This window comes from Haemorhous mexicanus, chromosome 1 (genome assembly GCF_027477595.1).
Source record: "Haemorhous mexicanus isolate bHaeMex1 chromosome 1, bHaeMex1.pri, whole genome shotgun sequence".
NCBI classification, from domain to species: domain Eukaryota; kingdom Metazoa; phylum Chordata; class Aves; order Passeriformes; family Fringillidae; genus Haemorhous; species Haemorhous mexicanus.
In genome coordinates, this window is record NC_082341.1 from 44,007,446 (window position 1) to 44,029,860 (window position 22,415).

The 22,415-nt window shown below is 43.3% G+C and overlaps 1 protein-coding gene across 1 annotated transcript; it reads left to right on the plus strand.

Annotated features, from left to right (window-relative positions):
* Positions 1 to 1,281: 1,281 nt before the first annotated feature.
* BFSP2 (beaded filament structural protein 2) lies at positions 1,282 to 22,415 on the plus strand. The gene is made up of 7 exons (XM_059847697.1): positions 1,282 to 1,791; positions 9,103 to 9,185; positions 11,060 to 11,216; positions 14,672 to 14,833; positions 19,929 to 20,060; positions 21,159 to 21,379; positions 22,178 to 22,415. Exons 1-7 carry the CDS (start codon positions 1,336 to 1,338, stop codon positions 22,179 to 22,181), a joined length of 1,215 nt encoding a protein of 404 aa, XP_059703680.1. The 5' UTR covers positions 1,282 to 1,335; the 3' UTR covers positions 22,182 to 22,415.

Sequence of the window (22,415 nt, forward strand, 5' to 3'; positions counted from 1 at the left end):
CAGTTTGCTTGGTAATCTAAAGGCAGAATACCTAAACTAGCCAAAAGTATTTGCAAAGCTGACAGATGCTGCTCTGTTCCCAGTCTTCACACAACCTAGAAATGGGGACCTGACTTTAAGCAGCCTTGCAATTCTCCAGCTTAAAAAAACAAGTGAAACAAACTCCAGCCATCAACCCGGCGAGCCGGGATTAGGCACCAGTGGAAGACAGGGATTTCTGACTGTATCCTGTCTCGCCAAAGACTCACCACTGCCCCTGCACAAACCTACACTGCATTAGGGCAATGCTCAACATCAGCACATTACAATCATGCCTACAAAGATGTGCACACAGTGATCCTACACAGGAACATCATCCTGGCTGTGAAGTATCCCTGTGTGTAGGTAGAAAAAGCCAGACTTAACATTGTGTTGTGAAGAATTGCACTGTACCAGGAACACATCCTATTTCTTACTTATTATTACCCATGAACTACCCACCTGATCACTAGTAGCTAAAGAATAGTGACATGAAAAGAAGAGCAGGGGAAATCTCCCCCTTTCCCTGCAATTAGTGTGTAGGATTGTTTTGGCCTTTTCTTTTAAATCACAGTTGCCTCACTTAGTCACCTGTTACACAGGCTAAGAAGTGAAACAGGTCCTTGCTGAGCAAAGTGCCATTGGATTATGTGAACGGCCTGAGAAGGGGTGGACATGAGAGGTGCTTGTCCCTATAAAATCTGCTGGTATTGTGTCAGTATCCTTTGGGTGGGTAGCAAAGCCAAATTGCAGAGAAACCCAGAAGCTGCAGCAGACGCAGAACATTCAGTGCTCTGCACTGGCAAAAGGCTGTCTCAGTTCTGCTCAGCTTGGCCCAGGTGACGCCGGAGAGGTTTGGGTTTTGCTAAGTTAGGAAATGTCTTGTAGACTATGTCTGGAGCAAGCACTGGTGTGAGAAGCAGATGCATTTGTAGTATATAACTGGATACCTGTGGCTATAAGGGTAGGAAATCATCCGGGTGTCAGCATAGAAAACACTGTTGGTATTTTAACACGTACATTGTACTGAATCCCCGTCCCGCTGTCCCCGTAAACACCATTGTGCTTTTCATCTGCCACATTTGCAGCAGCAGCAGCAGGGAGATTTCCCCTGAAATGGGACTGCTGACCCAGCAGCCGCCCGGACAATGTGACTGGTGCTCCCAGGCAGCACAAAGCCCCCCTTTCCAGAAAGCCGTCGCACAAAGCCGAAATCCCAGGCGAGCCCCAACCTGCTGGGCTCGGCACATCCCTCCCGCCAGTGCGGGGCCAGGCGGCCGGGCTGAGCGGCGGTGCTCGGCAGGCTGGAGCGACAACATGCCCTTGCCGAGGCGCCGGTCGTCCTTCCTGGGGCAGCAGCCCTCTACCTCCACGGCGGAGAGCTCGGGGCCGCCCGGCCGCCGGGTGAGCGTCGGAGGCGGAGGGAGCCTGTCGAGACCCCCCGGCGTCTACGTGGGCACCGTTCCCACCGGCGGCGTGAGCAGCCTGGGCACCCGAGTGTCCCGTAGAGCCCTGGGCATCAGCAGCGTCTTCCTCCAGGGTCTCCGCAGCTCCGCCGCCGCCGTGCCCCTGGCCCCGGGGCTGGATAAGGGCAGGGGTCTCTCCTACGAAAGCCTGAACGGCTGCTTGGTGGAGTACATCGAGAAGGTGCGAGCTCTCGAGCAGGTCAACCAGGAGCTGGAGGAGCACATCAGAGTCTACCTGGACAAGAAGGCGGCCAGCGTGAGCAGCTGGGGAGCGCTGCGGGAGAACTGGGAGGCGATTTACCACCAGGTGAGCGCCGGAGCGCCGCCGGCAGCCGGCGGAGCGGGAGGGAGCTGCGCGGTCATTAGCAGCTCCGGGCGGCCAGGGGCGAGGCTGCTCATGAATGCCGTCTGATTTCAAGGCGAGGAGCCCTAGACAGAGGGTTCAAAATCTATCTTCATGATAATTAGCGTTATTATGCCTATTAAGCGGGAGAATTACCTCAGGCATGGTGCGCATGGGAGCGATTGAAATGCACCCCAAGGCGCCGAAGTCTGGCCTGATTAGAAAGGGTGGGTTTTTTTCCTTTTTTTTTCCCCCCCTTATTTTAAGTCTTTGGTTATTACACTGAGTATCAAAATTATTGAAACAAACCTGCTAGGACTGAATTAGGTTATCTCTCAACATGAGAGATTATGTTATCTCTCAACAAGCACGTTGGGGGTTTGGTTTTTTTTAATCAGCAATTCAGATTTTTACTTTATTCCCTTGGCTTAATAACATTTTCAAAAGCTCTATTTATTTAAAAATAATAATTACATGGCTACAAATGAGTGACTCCTTTCCTTTCCTCTGCCATCACCCCACCATCCCTTACTCCCACCTTCTCCATATGGCACAGATGTTTATTGTGGGGGTGTGAAATGATGTCTGTATTGACCTCATGGACAAGAAGGAGTTCCTTTTGCTGGCCAGTAAGGCCTTGCAGTCTGGTGTCCTGCTTGCAGCAGACACAGGGCTCTGGCTGCTGAGGTCTTGGTGCCCCACATAAGCCTGGCTTCCCAGCTCCCAGCCAGTGGGAGCAGACAAGATTCCAAAGACCTGGAGTCTGGCATCTCTCACACATCTCTCTTCCCAGCAGCGCTTGTGCAGGCACAGAAAAGGCCGTCACTGGGTCTTCAGAAAGCCTGAAAGCCAACTTTAAGTTGCCTGGGACAATTGCATGTTTTGACTTGGGCTGGCTAGTTTTACTTTGCATTTTTAGGGCAGGTGATCTCCCAGAACGCTACAAACGTTGCTGAATGTGTTGGCATAAGCTGTTGTACAAAGATCATGTCAGCAGAAACATGCAGTCAAGCACCAGCTTTTAAAGTTGCTACCTTTTAGTATTAGTCAATGATGTCATAGCTTTCTGAAGGGAGCAGCTGCTGAAGTAAAGGTGTGCTCTGAATCTGGAGTACAAAAAGCCATCTCCTTGAACCTGTTATCTCACTGGGGAGGATGAGGACATGGATAGGAGACAGGGAGTTGGTCCTTTCCAGCCGCCATCCCGTGCTCTCCAGACCAGTGTCACATTTCATAGCTGTAGACCTCACCTGTAAATCCTACCAGGATTTATGGTTAAGCCCAAAAATGTAGGACCATAAGAAAGGACCATTTAGGAAGAACTGCTTGATTTTTCATTATATAAACCCCCAACACTGCAGTGCAGATGGACCTGCAAATGTGATAATTTTTCATGCAAATTGCTTTCCTTTCAACCTTCCTTTGTAGTCGTCCTTGCCTCTACCTCTTTTTTTATGAATAAATAAGAGCATCTCATAATGAAATCTAGCCTGAATATTGGGCTCTTCCTGTATGAAAATCAGAAAAATAAAGCCATGTAGTAATAGCATTTGTGAGTATCATAGAAAAGAAGAGAAAAGATTAGCATCATCCGTATCTATTTAACTATCAAAACACATCAGAGAGCACATAAAATCTTTTGAATTGCTTCAATTAAGTCAATAAAAGAGGCATCACTTAGTGGGTTTTGTCTTTTACGGATGTGATCCAAGCTGTTATGTTCAATTCTGATTAATAGGTTTCTTTGCTTTTTTTATTAAGCATTTAACCAAAAATGAAAGTAGGACCCTATCCAGCCCAAACACCAATTAGCTCATTCGTCCTGGAGCTAATTGGTAAAATTATGCCAGCATCAACATCAAAACTACCACATTTATTAAAATAATGTCAAAATCAGTTGCTGCAGAAACAGCTGAAATCACATGAAGTCAGAACCCTCCTGCCACAACACATCCCAAACAGAAAAGGAAAAGGCATTCAGGAAAAAGGTGTAGCAGAAATGAGAGACACCTGGCAGATACATTCTTAAATGTAATTTTTGTAAATTATTCAGATTTTCTGCAGATGTCCACATCCACCTTGATTTCTTTAAAAGTTGCATACCCCATTTTCAGCTTCTTGTAAAGTCTGAACACTCATTTCAATTCCCAGCCAGGCGCATGGGTTCGGTGTGGAGAAACGCCCAGCAGCTGTAAAACCCCTCAGTTTTGCATAAAGCAGCTATGAAAGTTTTGGGGAAAGAAACCACTTGAGCAGGCACCTGGATTAGCCCATGCACTCACGATAGGAACACTTTTTGAACAAGAAACAGCAAAGGAAAATACACAATCGGGAGGGGGTCTAAGCAGGAGCCCTTTCCTCTTGCCCTGCTAATGAGAAGACAAGAACATGGCCACAAAGGACTCTCCTGGTCTCAAAATCACAAATGTGACAGGCTCATCTCTGCCGTGGCACAGGAGAGATCCCAGAAGACCTGAAGTCCCATTTTGCTCCTGGCCTTCCTGGGATGTGCTCCAGCATCCCAGGTTTTGTGTAGTTGCATTGCCAGCAAAACCAGCTTGGTGCCAGCATATCTCCCAAACACAGAGCTAAGGGGAAAAAGGGAGTCAGCGAGTGACTCGGAGGGTGTGTGTGAGCACAGGGTCCCTCGGGAAAAACCACTCGTGTTTCCTTGCAATTGTCAGAGCTATGGCTGCAGCAGGGGATCACTGGTGGGAGCCGAATGATGGAAAGCCACTATCCAGCTCACAGGGTTAGTCACCCACCTGGGCAGCTGGCTTTCAGCAGAGCAGGTGGAAACACACTTATTGGGACAAAGAGAGAGGACTTTTGCAGGAAAAGAGGGAAATGAGAAATCCTTGCCAAGAGGAATGCATATGACAGAAGTACAATTTCATGACAGAAATATAAATTTTACCCTCTGCATACTCTTCTTCTCCAGGCTTCATCCTGGTCTACTTGTGCAAAATTCTTTCTCTAATCAAATATGCCTCTTCTGCAGAATAGGAGGCTGTTTGCAATGGCAATTCCTTCCCAGGGAACAGGACAGCACCTGGCAGAAGTGGATGCTTGAAACAATCTGAGTGAGTTTACAGAGAGAAAAGGGTAGCTCAGCCTCCATGACTGCTCAATTATAGCTGCATGGGAGACACAGAGATTTATTTTGTCTATGAGATGACACATAGTGCAGTTCAGATCACAGGAGCAAACACACAAGCAAAAGAAGGAATCAACATCCTGGGCCAATTTTATCACTGCCGTGACTGATCATGACATCCTGTGCGTGGTTGGGAGCATTTGGAAGACCTCCAGAGTTTTCTTATGGAGCAACTTTTATTTCCATTTGGCCTTTCAATCAGCATTTAGTCAGTATGACTATTAAGCCCAGAGGATATGCAGGTCTAACAGCCTGAGGAATTGCCACATTTGGACCCACACCCACTAATTTATTTGCTGCAGGGTCAGAAGAGCCTCTGAGTGTTACTTGTGACACACTCTAGCACAACACAGTGCATGACCAGTGTCTGTAAATGCATGAAATAGCCCTCTGCTACTCATCTAAGGGTACAACAAACTCCCACAAAATGGCACAAAGCTTGATCAACTGCCCTGCAGAGGATGGCAGGGAATTAGTTTTAATCATGTTCTCTCAGCCACCTCCAACAGCATAAATTTGGGCTGCCTCCACAGGCAGCTGTGAGGGGGTATGAGGTTTTCTCCTTGTGCTTGGGCAACATTACAGTTTTATAGATGATTTCTTGAAGAGGTATCTCCTGCTTTGAGAACCAGGCATTCTTTGATGCAGTCCTGTGTACTTAAAAAATATTTGATGTATACACGAAGTTGAATTTCCCTGGATGCCGCAGGAATCAGGAAAGGAGCCATAAACCTCAGCCTCTCTCCAGGTATTTCCTTTCCTGAGGCCATGCAACAAATGCTGCCCTTGCTGCCTTTGAGGTTTCCTCCTTCAGGCTCTGAGAAAGGGTTCAACATGGAAAGCATGACCAAGACCATTAAGAGTTTATTGCTTGGCAGTGGGCTGCAGGCTTTTAGCCTGATTTTAGCTGTGAATTAAAATGTGTTGGAGGCAACTATTTCCTTGTGTGTGGGGAAGGAAAGACTAGATCGACATCTTCTGATCTTTCCCCATGGAGGCATTTGCTTTACTGAAGTGAACTTGAAAGCCGGAGTAGTTTCCATTCCATGAATAATTAAACCATGAGATTCATTATCATAGGCCACACCTGAGGGCATGAATTTAGCAGCAGTCAGAAAGGATTTAGTCTTTTGTAAGAATAGCAAAAGTATACAAAGCTACAGATAAAGGACAGCTAAAATTTTGAAAGGCATAGTAAATTTTGCCATGCCAAACTTGGCCAAATCTCTGTTAAAAATCAGAAGATGCTAATCACCAGGAATAAGGAGTAAATTCTCCCTGTGTCTGTATCACTTCAGTCTGTTATCTGCCCACTCCCTTGAAGCAGCTGTTTTATCCTTGAGGCCAGTTTTAACCCAGGAAATGGGCCAGCATGTCGATGCAGATTTTTATGAGACTTTTCTTCCAAAAAATTAATATTGCATGTTCATGTTCATAAAATCACAATGAAATCAAAGAAAATTGTTGCTCCTTTGTAGTTAAGATGTGTAATACCATGAATATTCACTGTTAATTCAAGAGCTGAAAAAAATAGTGATCAAAAGGTGTGTGTGCATCACAGAACCAAGAGTTGAAAGACAATGTGTGACTGAAAGGAGCTATTGTTAGTAATAATATTTGCATTTTTTTAACTCTTCCCATTTTGGCTCTTTGAATGTTACATGAGCATCAGTGACATAAGCTTCCCAGAAGCTCTGTGAGGCAGGACAGCGCTGCCTTCTGCTTTACAAGCAGAGGAGGCAATGTATAAGTGCTTGCAGCATTGCAAGGCCTCTCATTCCCAATGGACACAAAGAAGGGTGTTTCCCAAGCTGCTGCATCATGTGTTTTAGTATACGTGTCAGCAAAGTGGCTACAAATCTGTCTCCCTGATGCTGTGTGTTTGCATCCAGCTGTTGATTAATAGCAGAATTAAATCAAACAAAACTTTCCCTAGGTGGAGGACTTAGATCTCTTCTTCTGGAGCCTAGGAAAGGGCTTTCCCAGCTCATGCAAATCAGAGGGAACCAAGATTTCGGAGCTTGTGTCAAAGAGGTCCCTCTACTTCTGTGATGACTAAATGCCAGTTTTCCATCCTTCAGGAGAAACTCAGGTGTCCTGGTGCAAGGGAACCCGAGGACAGAAGAGCAGCCTGTCCCCAAAGCCCCAGCTCTGTTCAGCTTCTCTGAAATGCCACAAATGGACAAGCCAGGCTTTGGGGAGTTAGGATAGTGCTGGTAAAGTGGGGCGGCAAAAAGATCAGGGAGAAGGAAATAATAGGATGAACAATGAAGAGCAGCCAGTTCTATGTGCAAACGAGCACACAGAATTCTTCTGTACTTGTGTGCTGCACAACAGGGCTGGCTGGTGTGTGGTGAGGGACCATCTCTTTGCCCACACCTGTGGCTTTCACAACATCTCTGAGTCCTGTGCTTTTGCTGCACTCCCCAACTCTCCCATGCCAAAACTGGGGCTTTCCCCCCCCCCCTCCAAGCAGCAGTATTTACAGAACCTCTCTCCTCTGTCCAGATGCTATTTTCATGAACTGTGTTAGAACTGAATGTCTCTGAGATGGTCTATCCCTCTATCATATTGCTTGGAATAGGCCAAGAAACCCCACAGTTATTGAAGAAAAATAGTTTCTCCATGCAATGGTGTGAAACAAGCTCCAGCCCCCAACCACCTTCTCTGTTTTTTCCTAACAGTGGGTGAGAATTAAGAAAACCACTTTTTAAACTCTTGTTCCTCATCAGATTGAAAAGATGTAGAGTGCTTTTAACTTCCTGATCCATTACAGACATCATGGATAGTGAAGGAACAGGTCATTTCTCCACATTTCTCCTTATCAAATGCCATCAGGTATTACATACATTACACCTTCAGATCCAAACATTTGTAAGACATTTGGAGCAGTAAGCCTCTCCGTGAGGGTAAATGCTAAATACCACCTAGAAATGCTTCAGCCTTGCACGCCCACCTCCACCCCATCACCAAGCAGTCTCAGGGCAGGTGGGAACATAGGGCAACAATCCCACTTCAGATCCACTTGTCTGGATGCAGCCTTGATGTTTCCACATTGCACGGTGTGTTTCACCTTGGAGGAGCAAAATGCTTTGGGTGATTTGCAATCTTAGTTACAGACTTATCTAAGGAAAGATTTTTCAGCTTCAAGAACTCTCCTGGCCAGCTTAAAAATCTGATCTTATTCATGAGGTGATTTAGTTTTAACTGCAAACCTTCATGGGTGTCTCCTGAGAAAGACCAAAGAAATGTTCAGTTCAGCTTTTCCAGAGTGACAGCATGGATCATGGGGTGACTGGAGCTCCCAGACACTTACTTGCAGAGGTGATCACTCTAAGCCTGGTACTGAATTCTGCATGGTCATAGCTCATTGTATGTGTGACTCCAGGGCAGGCAGTGGTCTTTTTTTTTCCTTTTTAACATTTTATATAACCTTCCTGAATCACAACAAGCTACCAAGTCACAAGCCTTTCAGGTTTACTTACCCCTCAAGTACCTCTGGGACGTTAGAGATACACCCCAGAGCCATAGCAGTGATGCCACAGTCTGCTTTGCACGATCTTTCCAATCAGTGTAATAATCTTTGAAGGCTTCTCAGGTCTCATATCTATCGCAAGAGCCTAGAGGATCCCCTAGGAGAAGGAAAACGACGCTCTGGGAGCTGAGGAGGGCTCGCAGGCGGCATGAGCAGCAAGTATTCCGTGGCTCCCTGAGGAGGACGACCCTGAAGAGGACTGCTAATATGGGAAGTAGAATAGGAACTGCTTAAGTGCTGCTTAAATTGTATCTAGAAATTATAAATGGGACTTAAATGATGAAAGTACCTTGAGCACAGCAATGATTTTTGCCCCTTGCAAAGAGCTGGTGATCAGAATAAATATGTTGCTACAGGAAGATGAGGGCTTAGGAAGAATGAGCAGATTGATGACAAATTACAGCCTATTTGCCGAGAATTTGCGAACTTATATGTACAAAAATAATTGATTAAGTTATCTGGAAAGAGTCACTTGGACAGCCCTAGGATGAAGGATTATTTTCAGAATCAAAGTTGTACATCTGCTTAAGATACATGTGCTGAAGCTGTTCATTGCTTGAGCTCTGTTGTATCTTTCTTCTAGGTGGGTGAAGCAGTCCTTGAAAATGCTCGTCTTATGCTGCACACCGAGAATATTCAAGCCTGTGCTGAAGATTTTAAAGACAGGTAGTCCTGTGGTGGCACCCAGATGACCACTTTCTTTAAACTTTGTGAACACTTAATTTATGGGGGTGTAATGCTAGGGAGTAGAATGGGCTTGTTTTTTAAGTTGCATATTCATATTCAACACCCTGATTTGGGAGAAAAATAATGATGGTGTTAACATTATTTTGGAAGATTTTGAAGAGTCATAGTAACAAAAATGTGCACAAGCACAAGCAAAATGACCTAAGCTAGTCTTAACACAGACATTGGTCTCTCACTGAGAGGCCAGTATTCATTCAAAATTGAGTTGGCATATTATAAAGGCGAAATTCCATGTGCTTTTTAGTTGTAATTTTCAGTACTTCAGTGCCAAAACCAAACGTTTTTGGAAGTAACAATCATTCTGCTACAGCCGCAAAGTGAAAACTGCACCCCGACAGACATGGGTGGAAATGTTAGACAAGAAAACAGAAATGGCCTGTGCCGACTTTACTTTTCTTTACTGAGAAAAATAAGAAATAAAAGAAGATTTTAAACACTGGCAAGCTACTTTTCTATTGTCTTTCAGTTTGCAAAGCCTGATAGTCATGTGAATGAGTCCATGAACCACTTTAGATTTTACTCAGGAGATGTGATCCTTATAGCTTTCTAAACTCATAATGGTCTCATTCATTTACAAATAGCTTTTTGCAAGCTCTGACACAAAAACCACAATTCAAATTAATTGATTTTTATCTCCTATGGTTTTTTATCATCCCTTACACTTCTTTTTCTCTCTCTCTGGAATTACTTTATTTAATCATAAAACCACAATGTGTTAATAATTTTTAAGTTTGCATTTTATTTCAGAAAGGTACAACTCTGAGATACTCATTTGGCTTTACGTGCAGCAAGTTACATTCATATTTTATGTTGTTTTAAAAAAATAATGTTAGAAGTGTCAGCTGACTTGGACAAGCAGTCTACATGACAAAAATAATGTCAAATCAATCTACTGTATTGTGAAAAGCCCTGGGATCAACTGCTACTCTCCCAAGCTTTCAACTCCCAGCAGTGAAGGTGGTTATCAAGGAGCAAAGTGTTTCTGAAGCAGGTTCCCAGCTAACCTGCCAGCCCCTCCAGGTCCCCAGGTTGGACAGGTTTGGCACAAATGTCTCCCACCCAAGGAGATTCCAATGTGCAATCCACATTTTCAATGGAAAGCCTAAACCAAAAAGTTACAAACAAGAGCAATGCAGCAAGCAGTGCTCTGGAATGGAAAGTGCTTGCCAAAATTTCCCTACCATTACAGCCATGGTTTGGAAATGAGCCGTTTGTTCCAACAGCAATTCTAGCTGACAAATGAACCACAGAAATTTCCGTTTTATTTTGATACTACTGGGATTTGGTCTTAGGGATGGGCCAGGATCCTGGAACAGAGGCCAGACTTCTATCAGCATGTCCGTTAGTAAAAGAATGTTTGATGTTTTTTCTTTAACCTTTGCTCTAAAAGGTTTTTATGTAGACAAGTGAGTTGGTATTCTCATTTTAAAGCCAAGACAACTGAGAAAAAGCCACCCATGGTGATACTGATGATAAATATCAGATCTAGCAAGAAACCATGACCCTCTCCATGCATTTTCTGGAATCTTATCAGGTAGATAACCACCATAGCACATACTGCTAACTTGGCCTGCTTTCTTACACTCTGAATTAATGACAGGGCAGTTACCTTCAAGTACGAAGAGATAAGGTGAGAGCAAAGTATACTGTCTGTGTTTCTGTGCCTCTGTCTGGGACACATTTGCTAATTAGCAGAAATAATATCATTCAGAAAAAAAAAAAGACAGGCTTTACTTGCTGAGTTATGGTGTGTTAAGTTTGGCTTTTTTTTTCTTTTTTTCCTTCCTCTGCAGGTATGAAAATGAGCAGCCATTCAGAAAGGCAGTGGAAGATGAAATTAATTCCCTATATAAAGTGATTGATGATGCTAATTTAACTAAAATGGATCTGGAGAGTCAGATAGAAAGCATGAAGGAAGAACTAGCTATGCTGTCAAAGAATCATGAAGAAGTAAGTGCAGACTCGGGATACTGCAAAGCCAATGTGTACCTGTTTCATCTGGTTGGTATCATACATCTAGTGCAAAGCAAACATTAAAAACTCTACCTGTTCCTTCTCTTTTAACTCAGAGGACTAACCCCTGAGGCTTTATCAAATGACTTACATGTAGGTGTTAACCCTTTCTCATTTGATAAATGTGACATGGAAGAGACACCATCCCTTCATTTCTTGTCAGTCACCACATGATGGTCAAGGGGCTGCACAGCCATGCGTGTGGATATCCCAGCAGTGAGATCTGATGGAAGGAGAAAGTGCATGTTCAGGACACAGCTCTGGTCCTGCTGCTCTAATGTTGAGTATTAACCAGGTTCTTATGAAAATACCCTGCTTGGCTTAGCAAGGCGCTCGGTTCCCACAACTGAGTCTCTCTTGAGAAGCACAACACTGAAGCAAGTCACAGGGACAGTGGCATAAAGAAGTGGCTCTAAAGAATCTTTATCACAGGTGCTGGCAAAAGCAGATTTAATATGAGATGTGAAAGTGCAATTTAACTTTGATGGCAAAGTCCATTTTATTGCTTACTATATAATGAAGCTCACAAAGGAAAATTGGATTAGAATCAATCTAGAATAGTTTACATGGAAATCAGGGATGCAGAGGGTAAAGGTGCTAAAGGATAAAGGTTCAAAAGGGTTAGGGGAGGTCTTCCCATTGAGTCATGAGGTTCAGAGCAGACCCCCTTGTTTTCTAAACTCCTGATGGAGATTAGGTGCAGCTGAGCCCAAACTTGACCTCAGACCTGGTCAATGGTTTATAGCTAAAGGATGTGTCAGCACCTGATCATTGAATAATTGAATAATTCACATTTACAAAATGATCCAATAGGATTTCCTGTAAGCACAGGAAAGTAAGTAACTTGACTGTAGATCTGGGATGGCAATATTCATACTATACTTGCTATAGGGTATTTAAACCAATTCACACACACAAACAGACATGAAGAAGTTGGTACAAAAGTGCCTGTTAAAAATTTCCCTCAAGTTCAGTGCAATACTCAGTTCAGATGATTTTGCATCTCAGAAGCATCAAGTCAGATGCTTCTGCACCTCAACAGGTGAGGGCTGAGCCTTGAGGAGTAGTCAGGATATCCCAGGCCCTACCATCAATCAGCATTTGGTAACAAGCATTGGGTATTGCAAACTTGAGAGCTTGTTAGTTCCGAGAGGCGTCCCAGTCAGAGGGAGATTGCTGCTCACAGCCCACTGCAGTCCAGGAGACCTCTAAGGGCCTCACTCAGGACTACTGCTTATAGAGTCCCAAGATGATTGGCTTCAGTCATCTGTTAATCTCCATCCTGGCTGTAATCCAAGATGGTAATTACTGGAGTTTTCCTCAGAAATCTGGTAACAAAAATATTGTTCCACTCGGGCTATGATTTGGGCAACTAATATTCCAAGTTTATGCTAGGATAGCTGACTATCTCTTCCCCTTCCTTTGTTAGGCATCAGCAGCTCCTAGGAACAGACAGTGTTTCTGATAAACACTGGGAAGGGAAACTTAATTGCCCAGGAGCCATTGATTGATTAAGGGTGAGGTTGATAAAGAATTGCTGAACCCATAGAGAGGCCCCAGTGGGTGAGGAGGATGCACCACCACAGACAGGCAGCCAGAAGAGAAGCCCATACTACCCAATTTTACAATACTTTCCCACCTACTCATCAACGCTATTTGCATGAAGGTGGTTTACTTCCTTCAGCAGGGATTTCAGGATTGAAAACAAATCAGCATCTTGATTCATGGGGACTTGAATATGGAGCTGTTTCTAATCCCTCATAAGGGAGAGCAAGTAGCTGTCCTGGTGTTAAAAGCGCAATTAAAAGTAAGGTAGAGCTTGAATTATGATGGCTCATGAAAGCAAGGTACTATCCTACCTTACATTTCTTACCAGTTGTTCCTCCAACCACAGGATTTCAGCAACACTGGCTTGCCAAGATGAGCTCCCTACTTGCATCAGTCTAATTCCAGGGCTGGCATTTTGCAGAAAATAACCAGTGGCTTCATTACCAGTGCATGGCAGGAGAAAATTGAACTTGTTTTAGATAAGACAGTAAAGAGAAAAATGACAGAAATAAACAAGATACTCTTATCCTCTTTAAACCACCAAGTAATGCAATGGCTGTTTTGAAACCAGAAAAGCTGGTGCTGATGCTGTTGTCTGTAGCTATGAACATAACCTTGATCCATCTTGATCCTCATGTAGCCAACAAGGAGCCCTTGCAGAGTGGAAAGATGCTTTTTTCTTTGTCTTTTGGGACTACCTGAGCATTTGCAGAACCACTTCAGCACAGTCCTGGTTTTCCCATGGCAGCAGGACCAGGGGAAGCTGCTTATGAGAAGTCACAGAACAAAGGCTAGAAGCAACTATTGCTGAGCTCTGGCAAAATAAAGTCCCAAGGACTTTCCTGAACTAATTCAAACCTTTCTTTCCACTGGTGCTCCCACTAGCAAATCCATGCCAAGTCCTTTTGAAGGGTTTGTGAACTTGGAGTGGGCACATTTTGAGGTTTGCATTCTTGCAGGTTCATAATTCACATAATTCCCATCCATTTTTTCCAGTATTGTCACTGTCAGGGGCCATTGCTTACAAATATAATTCCCAGATGCTTTTACACTCCCTTTTTTTTTTTTTTTTTTGTGCCAATAGCACAGATAAACAGGCTGATATAAAAGAATTGCAGTGCCAGACAGTTAAGATACATGTGAAAATCTCATTAATTCTTGCATTCCTGAACACAATGTACAACTGATATGCTACCTTTAAGTGTGCAGTTCTAAACCTGCTAATTCTCTACTGGTTACATGTTTTTGGAGCATTTAAATGCATCTTCATCTAACATGCACATGCATAAAACACACACTTTTCTCTCACAAGCTGCGAGGCTGTAGAGCTCTTGCTGCTTTGCCCATCTTGTATCTTCCAGTAGATGCTGGAAGGCCCATGCTCCTGCATGGTGCAGCAGCAAGGGAGGAGTTTCTGATATCCTGTAAGCTGTTAGTTCCTTGGCCCAAAGTCCACACTGCAGCTTTACTGGCAATGTTTGTAGTGATTTTGGGTCCCAGCTGTGCAGTGTGCACATGCCAAGCACTGGCTGCTGGAGAAACTTGCCACCGTTGAGAGGCTGCTTCAGGCACTGCCTTGGTGCAGGGCTTCAGTCTCCTTCCACCAAGGGGAAAACTCTTCCAGTACCCTAGATCTGCAGGAAGAGACCCCATGCAGAAGCAAGGCAAATCCACACCTGAAAAAGAAGCCCTTCGGTGCACTAAATCATATATGCAGAGATAGCTTTTGGGACCAAATTTAATTACTCTCTCTGTGGCACCAAAAGAGCTCTTCCTTGAGCTTCTCTGAAGATACCATTCAACTGTCCAGTTCACTTTCTTTATGTTTGTTATTTTTGTTCAAGGATGTGAAGGTATTATACAAGCAGCTTGCTGGATCTCAGCTGGAAGAACTTGATGTTCCCCTGGGAAGTGGCCTGGATGACATTCTGGAAAAAATCAGAATCCACTGGGAGAGAGACATTGAAAAGAATCGTGCTGAGACAGGTGCCCTGCTCCGTACCAAGGTCAGCACTCTGTAACCCACTCCAACATCACAGGATATCAAGCAAACACAAAATCTCTCTAATATTCTGCCATATCTTTGAAGTTTGGGCATTTTTTGGTTTTTGGGTTTGTTTTTTTTTTTTTAAACAGAAAACATGTTAAAAATCTAAAGTATTTTGGTCCAAGTCCAAAGGAGAATGCACTTATAAATATAAAGGCCTTCTTGGGATGCACAGAGTTAAGCACTGGTGGAAATGGCCCTGCTCATATCACAGGTATCTGTGGGAGCCTTTCAAGGGCTCTGAAATGTTGGCTAAGGAAAGCAAACCTAATCAGTTGATACCTTCTATATAGGATAAGCCACTGTTATTACCCTTCTTACTAGGGCTATTCCTCCACTTAATAATTTACAGGGGTCTATAAATAAGAAGGGCAAAGCCCTCTACACTACAGACTCCTTGGTTTCTCCCCGATATTGTTTCTTCTGGCAGCACTGGGAAAACTAGATATTAACTTAGAAATGAAAAGTGATGATAATAGCCATTCCCTTTAAATAGGGGTTCTCTCCTGAGGCTGAGTTTGAGTCTGAGACAGCCTTTTAATACAGCTTTTTCTCTGTCATGAAGGATCTCTCATTTTCCAAAGTAAGTATTTTTGCACAGCTGAAGCACTTAAGTTCAGGGGACGATCCTGTATGTTAGAACCCAACTCGTTCTGATCTGGCTCTTACAGCAGAGCATGACAGAGTAAATCAGGAGAGCAATGAAGATGGTGAAGGGCCTTGAGGGGAACCCTGGTGAGGGGCTCCTGAGGTCACTTGGTTTGTTCAGTCTGGAGAGGAGGAGACTGAGGGGAGACCTCACTGCAGTCTTCTACTTCCTCGTTGGGGGAAAAGGAGGGGTAGGCACTGATCTCTTCTCTCTGTTGATCAGTGACAGGGCCTGAGGGAGTGGCCTGAAGTTGTGTCAGGGAGGTTTAGACTGGATGTTAGAAAAAGGTTCCTCACCCAGAGGGGGGTTGGCCACTGGAACAGGCTCCCCAGGGAAGTGGTCACAGCACCAACCTGACAGAGCTCAAGAAGTGTTTGGACAATGCTCTCGAGCACGTGGTGTGACTCTTAGGGATGGTCCTGTGTAGAGCCAGGAGCTGGACTCGATGATCCTTGTGGGTTCCTTCCAACTCAGCATATTCTGTAATTCCGTGAAATCGTAACTGTAGCAGTGCTGTTGAAATACTTAGCAAAACCATATAAACATATCCCCCCTGTTCCAAGGTAAAGAGCTGCCATGAGAGGTGTAGGGGGTATTAAAGGCAAACAGCAAAAAACCAACAAAATCAAGAAATATGATTGCAGACATATGTGCAAGCTCTGAGTTAATTTTCAAAATAAAGAAGAAAAATCCTGTGACAACAGTGATACCAAAATGGCTACGAAATATACAAGAAGCCAAGCAGAGTGGTTTATCCCAGAGGTCCCATCAAGTTTGTGAGAATGCCAGACTTATTAAGAAAAGTTTACGTAAAATTAATCTGTGGGGCCTGATTTTCAGCTCATGCAGTCCAAAGGAAGTGAGTGACACAGTAATAAACTGCATGAGCCTGGAGAGTGCCTCCATACAAAGCACATGCAGCCCTGAAAAGCCAGGGCATCCTCAGTGGCCCCTTGAGCCTTCCAGAAAAATCTGTTCCTGACCCACTGCCAGGTTTCTGAAAAATGAGCATCACTCTGATGGCACCAAATTCTTCAGTGCTCCCACTTGCCTGTTCTGCTTCTTCCTCCTCCTTGTTCTTCTGTGTAAAAACACCCTTACAACTTCTTTCTTTCTATTTATTTCACACCTTCAATATCTGGTCTTTTAGCTGCTCGGAGATACCATTTGGTGAGAAAATTGGCAGCTCCAGTACACTGCTCTATCATGTCTCTGACACCCAACCCACCCCTACTCAGCCATTTTAGCCTAAGTTCTTACTAGTTTCAGTTCTTCCTGTTTTGGTTTGTTTTTTTAATGGAAAAAAGAAATATAATATCATAGATTTCTGGAACAATCAGTTCTGGTTCTGGTAAGAGATTCCAGGGGCTTTTTTTGCACAAATTAAATCCAGATGATCCAGTTTTGTGTCCCTTATCTCCTACAGACACAGTTCAATTCAGATTACCACTGTGTATACAGATGACAAGAGTTTAGCTTTTATCAACTAAGCTTGTGGTTTTAAATCATCTTTTGTGGTTAAGATGTATAATTTGGTTATCCACACAGTGAAAAACTTGCTCTTGCTCTTTTGTGACATCACAGGAGGGAGAGCAGTTCCCTGCACTCCTTGGCTCTTCATTACCAGTTTTTTCAGTGTCTCTCCGTGAAGTTCTCCTTGGCCCCTAATATTTCAATTTCCTTTTTCTACACCTACTCTCTGGTGTACCTGTGATCAGCTCAGATGTTTCCAAGGTGTTTCAGATGATGTCCTAGCACTGACTTGGACATGAGGGCAGCATTTTAGTATTTTTGTTATTCTGATTAATTACCTTGCCTCATTTGCTTTGTCTTGTGATGAGATTTGCAATGTTGGCTCAACTTTTCAAGGACACCAAAACACATTTGGGCACCAAAACACATCAATTTAAATTCATATCTAATTGGGTTTCATATGGGCCTTTTTTAGATGAGTAACCTCAAAACTCAAGTCCATTGGTTTCACCTGTGCACTTTATTGTCTGTAGTGGTCAAAATGTTCCCTGAATTGACTCAAGTAATTCAAACCCTTGCAAGACATGCATGCTATTTAATATTTTTCCCTGGAAAGATACTTACTGATGTGCTGTTCATTCATGTAGTTTGATTCCAAACATCCACCCCTGCTCATTGCTAATCTGTATGGTTTTCTGTCATCCATAAATCCTTCTAATTCCTGCTTCATTCCCAACAGAGTACACCTTGAGGCATCAAGCTGATATGCTTCTGTCTTAATGGAACTAGACCTTCATTTTCCTTTTCATGTTCTGTCTCTTGAACAGCTGTTGATCCATGGAAATATTCTGCCCTGAGCACATAAATACACAGCTTTCTCTCTTGTCCTCATAAAATGTTCTGAAAAATCTTGTGAATTATGCCAGTTGTTCCTCCTTTTTTTGCTACTTTGCTAAAACTTTTCCAGAACTCTCAAGAGCTTTTCAAAGTAACTTTCTTTCTTTAGATAGCATGCTGGTCAACTCTGAGTGTTGGTGTTCCATTCCTAACCATTCTTTCATTATCTGAATTCCATGAAAAACAGACTAATGAGGGATCCTGCGCTCATGCACAATGCTTGGCTTGGGACTGTACAGATATTTGAAATTCACAGATTCCTAGGAAACTCAAGCACCAACATGATAAAGAATTAGGAATATGAATTTCATCCTCTCCCTCCATTAATCCAGTTGTTTGTGGTCACCACATGTATAGCCTTTCCCTTATAGAGCATCTCAGGAATAGGAAAAGTCCCCAGAAAACATTAATTACCTGGTGAAATGGACACACAGACTACTTCTGCACTTCTCCACAGAAGGAGCCCCAAAGCTGAGGCCAAGTGTCATTCCCTGCAGAACCCCACACATGGGCACTTGGGGCTGGTAACCCTGTAAGGAGGGTGGGGAAACCTTGTGTGTCCCAAAAGCTTTAGAGCGCATTCGGTGTGTGTGCTCATTTGCTGTGTCCTCCTGAGTGTCCAGGACCTGATGCAGCCACCTCCATCTACTCCATCTGCCTGTTCTCTTGTTCACACCACTATGGTCAGTTCACAGCTTAGGGTAGCTCCTGGAAGGGTTTCCATGCCACCTGTGGTGAGGGCAAGCTGGATTTGCAGGTAGCATTTGGGCCACCAGCTGGGTAAATGTCAAAGCCAGGCTTCAGGTAATGGGTGTGGGCTACAAATACAGATGCAAAGGCACCTTCCCTTCCCTGTGTATCTCTTTAAAAAAGAGACATTTGCAGTCCTTGTAGCCCAGGAAGGTGCAGACTACTCTCTCAACACAATTTAGGAAAAACAATTTACTGAAGAGTGGCAGGTCCTTGATCACTGGTTCACAGGAATAGTCAAGTAGAATTATGTCCCTGTGAAGCACAAGCCCCCAAAAAAGCACTTCCAGAAAACAGAGGATCTGTGCAATTTGCTGGAAATGACAGGTATGGTGCTTAGATTGAAATTCAGCCCTCTGCAACAGAGGTTCTTAAATCTAAATTTCTGTTTGAGACTTAACTGGTATTTAAATGACCTTTTCCCACTGAGGCTATTTCATTCACAAGGTGTGGGCTTCACATGGTAATTCAAAATAATCCCTATTTTTGGTGCATGGTCCTAGATTTTTTAAAATTCAGTCTTACTTTTAAAATAAAAGAAAACCAGAATAGGGTCAAGATGAAGTTTCAGAGTAGGATGGAAGTATTTTGCATAGTTTAATTTTAGCATCAACCACAAGAAATGTAGGTTTTGACTGAATAACTGTATTTTCTAGAGAGCCCAGAGCTCTGGGCTGAAAAACCTTGATCTCAGCCCTTATTAAAAAGTATAGAAATTCTATTTTTACTAAGGTACTTTTTCCTTCACCTATTTTCAAGGAACCTGAACTAAACACATATAAAACCCCCCAAGCCATAAGAGCAGGAAATAGCATAATTAACTTAGGACTTAATTAACAGGATTTTTTTTTTTTGAACCCTGTAATATGACTTGTTGTCTGACTCATAGAATCTTATGTGCAAAATTAAGGTGTGAGTAGTTCTGAAGACACACAACTTTTTAAGAAATCTTATAGTATGACTATAAAATGAACAATTACAGCCATGTTTCCTCTTTAGAGATAATTTTAAACATACAAGTATGAATTCTGAACTGCTGTTGTTGACACAGATAACATAAATATGCCTGTATGGATAAGCTATTTTACAGTAAATGCCTAGAAAATATGATAATTTTGACACTAAGAAGTATCCAGAATTATTCAACCGCGGGATTTAAGGCACAGGAATCAAACTTAGAGTCAGAATTGCCACAAACTGTGAAAATATTACTGTCAGTTTGGTCTGTAAGGAAGCTAAACCATAACTTGCGTAGGTTGTGATGACAGCCTCCTTCTTTCACCAGCAACAGGCTGAGACGACGGCTGCCGTGCGAACCCAGGAGGAAGAGCTGGTGGAGGGCCTCAGAACCGAGTTCCACGAAACTGCCTGCAAAATACAGAGCTTGCAAGCAGAAACTGAATCTTTGAGAACCTTGGTAAGGAATGCTGGGTTTTCAGTGGGTGTATTCTATTCTCTGCGAACTCAACACAACTTCTGAGGGGAACATTCCTGTCTTGGGATGCAGAGTTAAGAATGAATCCCATTTTCCACCAGTCTCGGGTATTGAGTTGTTAGAATGGCTCCCGAGGAATCAAAAAGCCTTTTTTCCCAGCCCCACGCTCGAAGAAGTTGGGATTCCTTGGCTCTGGTTTTCAAGGTTATTTATTTTCTCTTATCCAATACATTATTTTTCGGACTTGTGGAGGTCTGTTCAGCAGGTTGGGTTGTGGCACACTGATCGCCTTGGGGTGGTGTTATCTTTTTATACTAAAAACTACGTGTACTTTATTTACAATAATTTTCCACTTCCTATCACCTATGCTAGACAGTTTGTCTCTACTCTAAACCAATCCAAAAGTGCCACCATCACAGCAGAAGATGGAGGGCAAGAAGAAGGAGAAAGACAGGACACGCCCAGATTCCTCCATCTTGCCTCTTAAACCCCCATTCTAAAAACCCCAAAATTCTACAGCTTCACCCTGTGATAAATTCACTATCATTCTATTCAAACCCTCGTGGCTTGTAACTCTTTGCACTAAGTTGGTAATTGTTTCCATGGGTTAAAATTGAAGGCACAGGTGTTTTTGACTCTGTGCCAAGGTCTCTGACCCCCCTGCCAGGGTCTTGAGTTCTCCAGGGCAGCCAGAGGAATGTCCTGGGTTCTGACACACCAAATACTGTTTCCAGAGATGCCAGACATTTCTGGTCTCTTCTTGACTGAAATAGTGCTCTAAGTGTACCACATTTGACAACCAGGCTCCACATTTCCATCTTCAGTGTATTCATACTCAGGGAGATCTCACTGAGATTGCTTGGTAGTGTAGTACTAGACAATGTGAGGAATATCTGCACCTTGTAAAAGTGCAGATATTCAGCTTTTGTAATGTTAATACCTAATACAAAGGTAGCTAAAGAAAGGAATTCTCAATACATATATATATAGTCAATAGAGATATTGGCCAAACCTGAATAAAAATCACTATGAAGCATATGGAAATTGACTGATTTATTGTCTGCTGTCCTGCCCTTGCAGAAGAGGGGTCTGGAGAACTCTTTATATGACGCCAAGCACTGGCACGACATCGAACTGCAGAACCTAGGCTCTGTCATTTCCAAGCTTGAGGCAGAGATGGGAGAAATCAAAGTAGAAACAGAGCAGCAGCAGAGGGATCGTGAAAATCTGCTGACTAGCAAACAACAGCTGGAGAAAGACATTGCTGCATACCACTGCCTCCTGGATGGAGAGCAAAGCAGGTACTTGTCCTTAAAAGGATAGAGAACATGCTCCCTGGGAAGGGGTTGTGAGTTTGCTGGATGCAGGACTGGGGTGCTTCTCATGTTTCATAAGGCTGGCTGGTAGATGGTGAGGTTTGGAGAAGCTGCCAAAGGGGGAGAACACACCAAATCCCATCAAACAGAGTTTCCTAACATATTGGAGATGGGTGGTTTCCAGCACTACCACAGAAAGACATGGTTTGGGAACATGCCATGAGTTTCACTTCTCTGAAGTGAGGTTTGAGATGTGACATTAAAAAGCTGCTACCAGGGGCTATATTAGTGGCTGCAAAGCAGATGTGTTGTTGTTTCCTGATTTGAATACATTATGCCATCCTTCCTCCTCCCTCAATACAGTCCAAATATTATAGCTGTGATCCTGGGAAAACTCCCTGTCTAAGCTTGTAAGTTTGTCCTCAAGTCCAAGGACAGAATCTGGACCACTGACTGTACCTTTTGTGAAGAAATGTGGTTCCAACTCTTAAGATTTTTCTTCTGGGAATAACCTGCAAACACCTTTACAGTGGTTGGGTTGGTTTGCTTGGTTGGGTATTTCCAAGATCCTTAATCACCCTTAGTCACGGGAACCTCTGAGAATCTAATCCACAGATTTTGACTTGCTCTTTTGCTCAGGACAGGGAGAATTTTAAAATAATCAAATCTTGATGCTGGTGAGATTTCACCAGGCTGAACTGAGGGTAGGACTTGGTTCAGCAATTTTCCTATTTGTAGTAGTGACCAATTTTTATTTTTATCTTTTTTTTTTTTTACTTTTAGCTGATTATGACTCCCAGCTCACAGAAGACCATTGCCATTAAAGCAAAAGATGTCACTGCCAGTTATCTTCGTGGAAACTAAAAACCCATCAAAGCAGCCTGCTTTATTCAGTTTGATTCAACAGTCAAAGTAGGTTGTAGCTTGAACAACTTTATTAGACCCTCTTCACGTAATTGCTTTGCTTACAGATTTCAATTTACTCATGTTGGTAAAATTATAATAAAAATAAAGAATATCA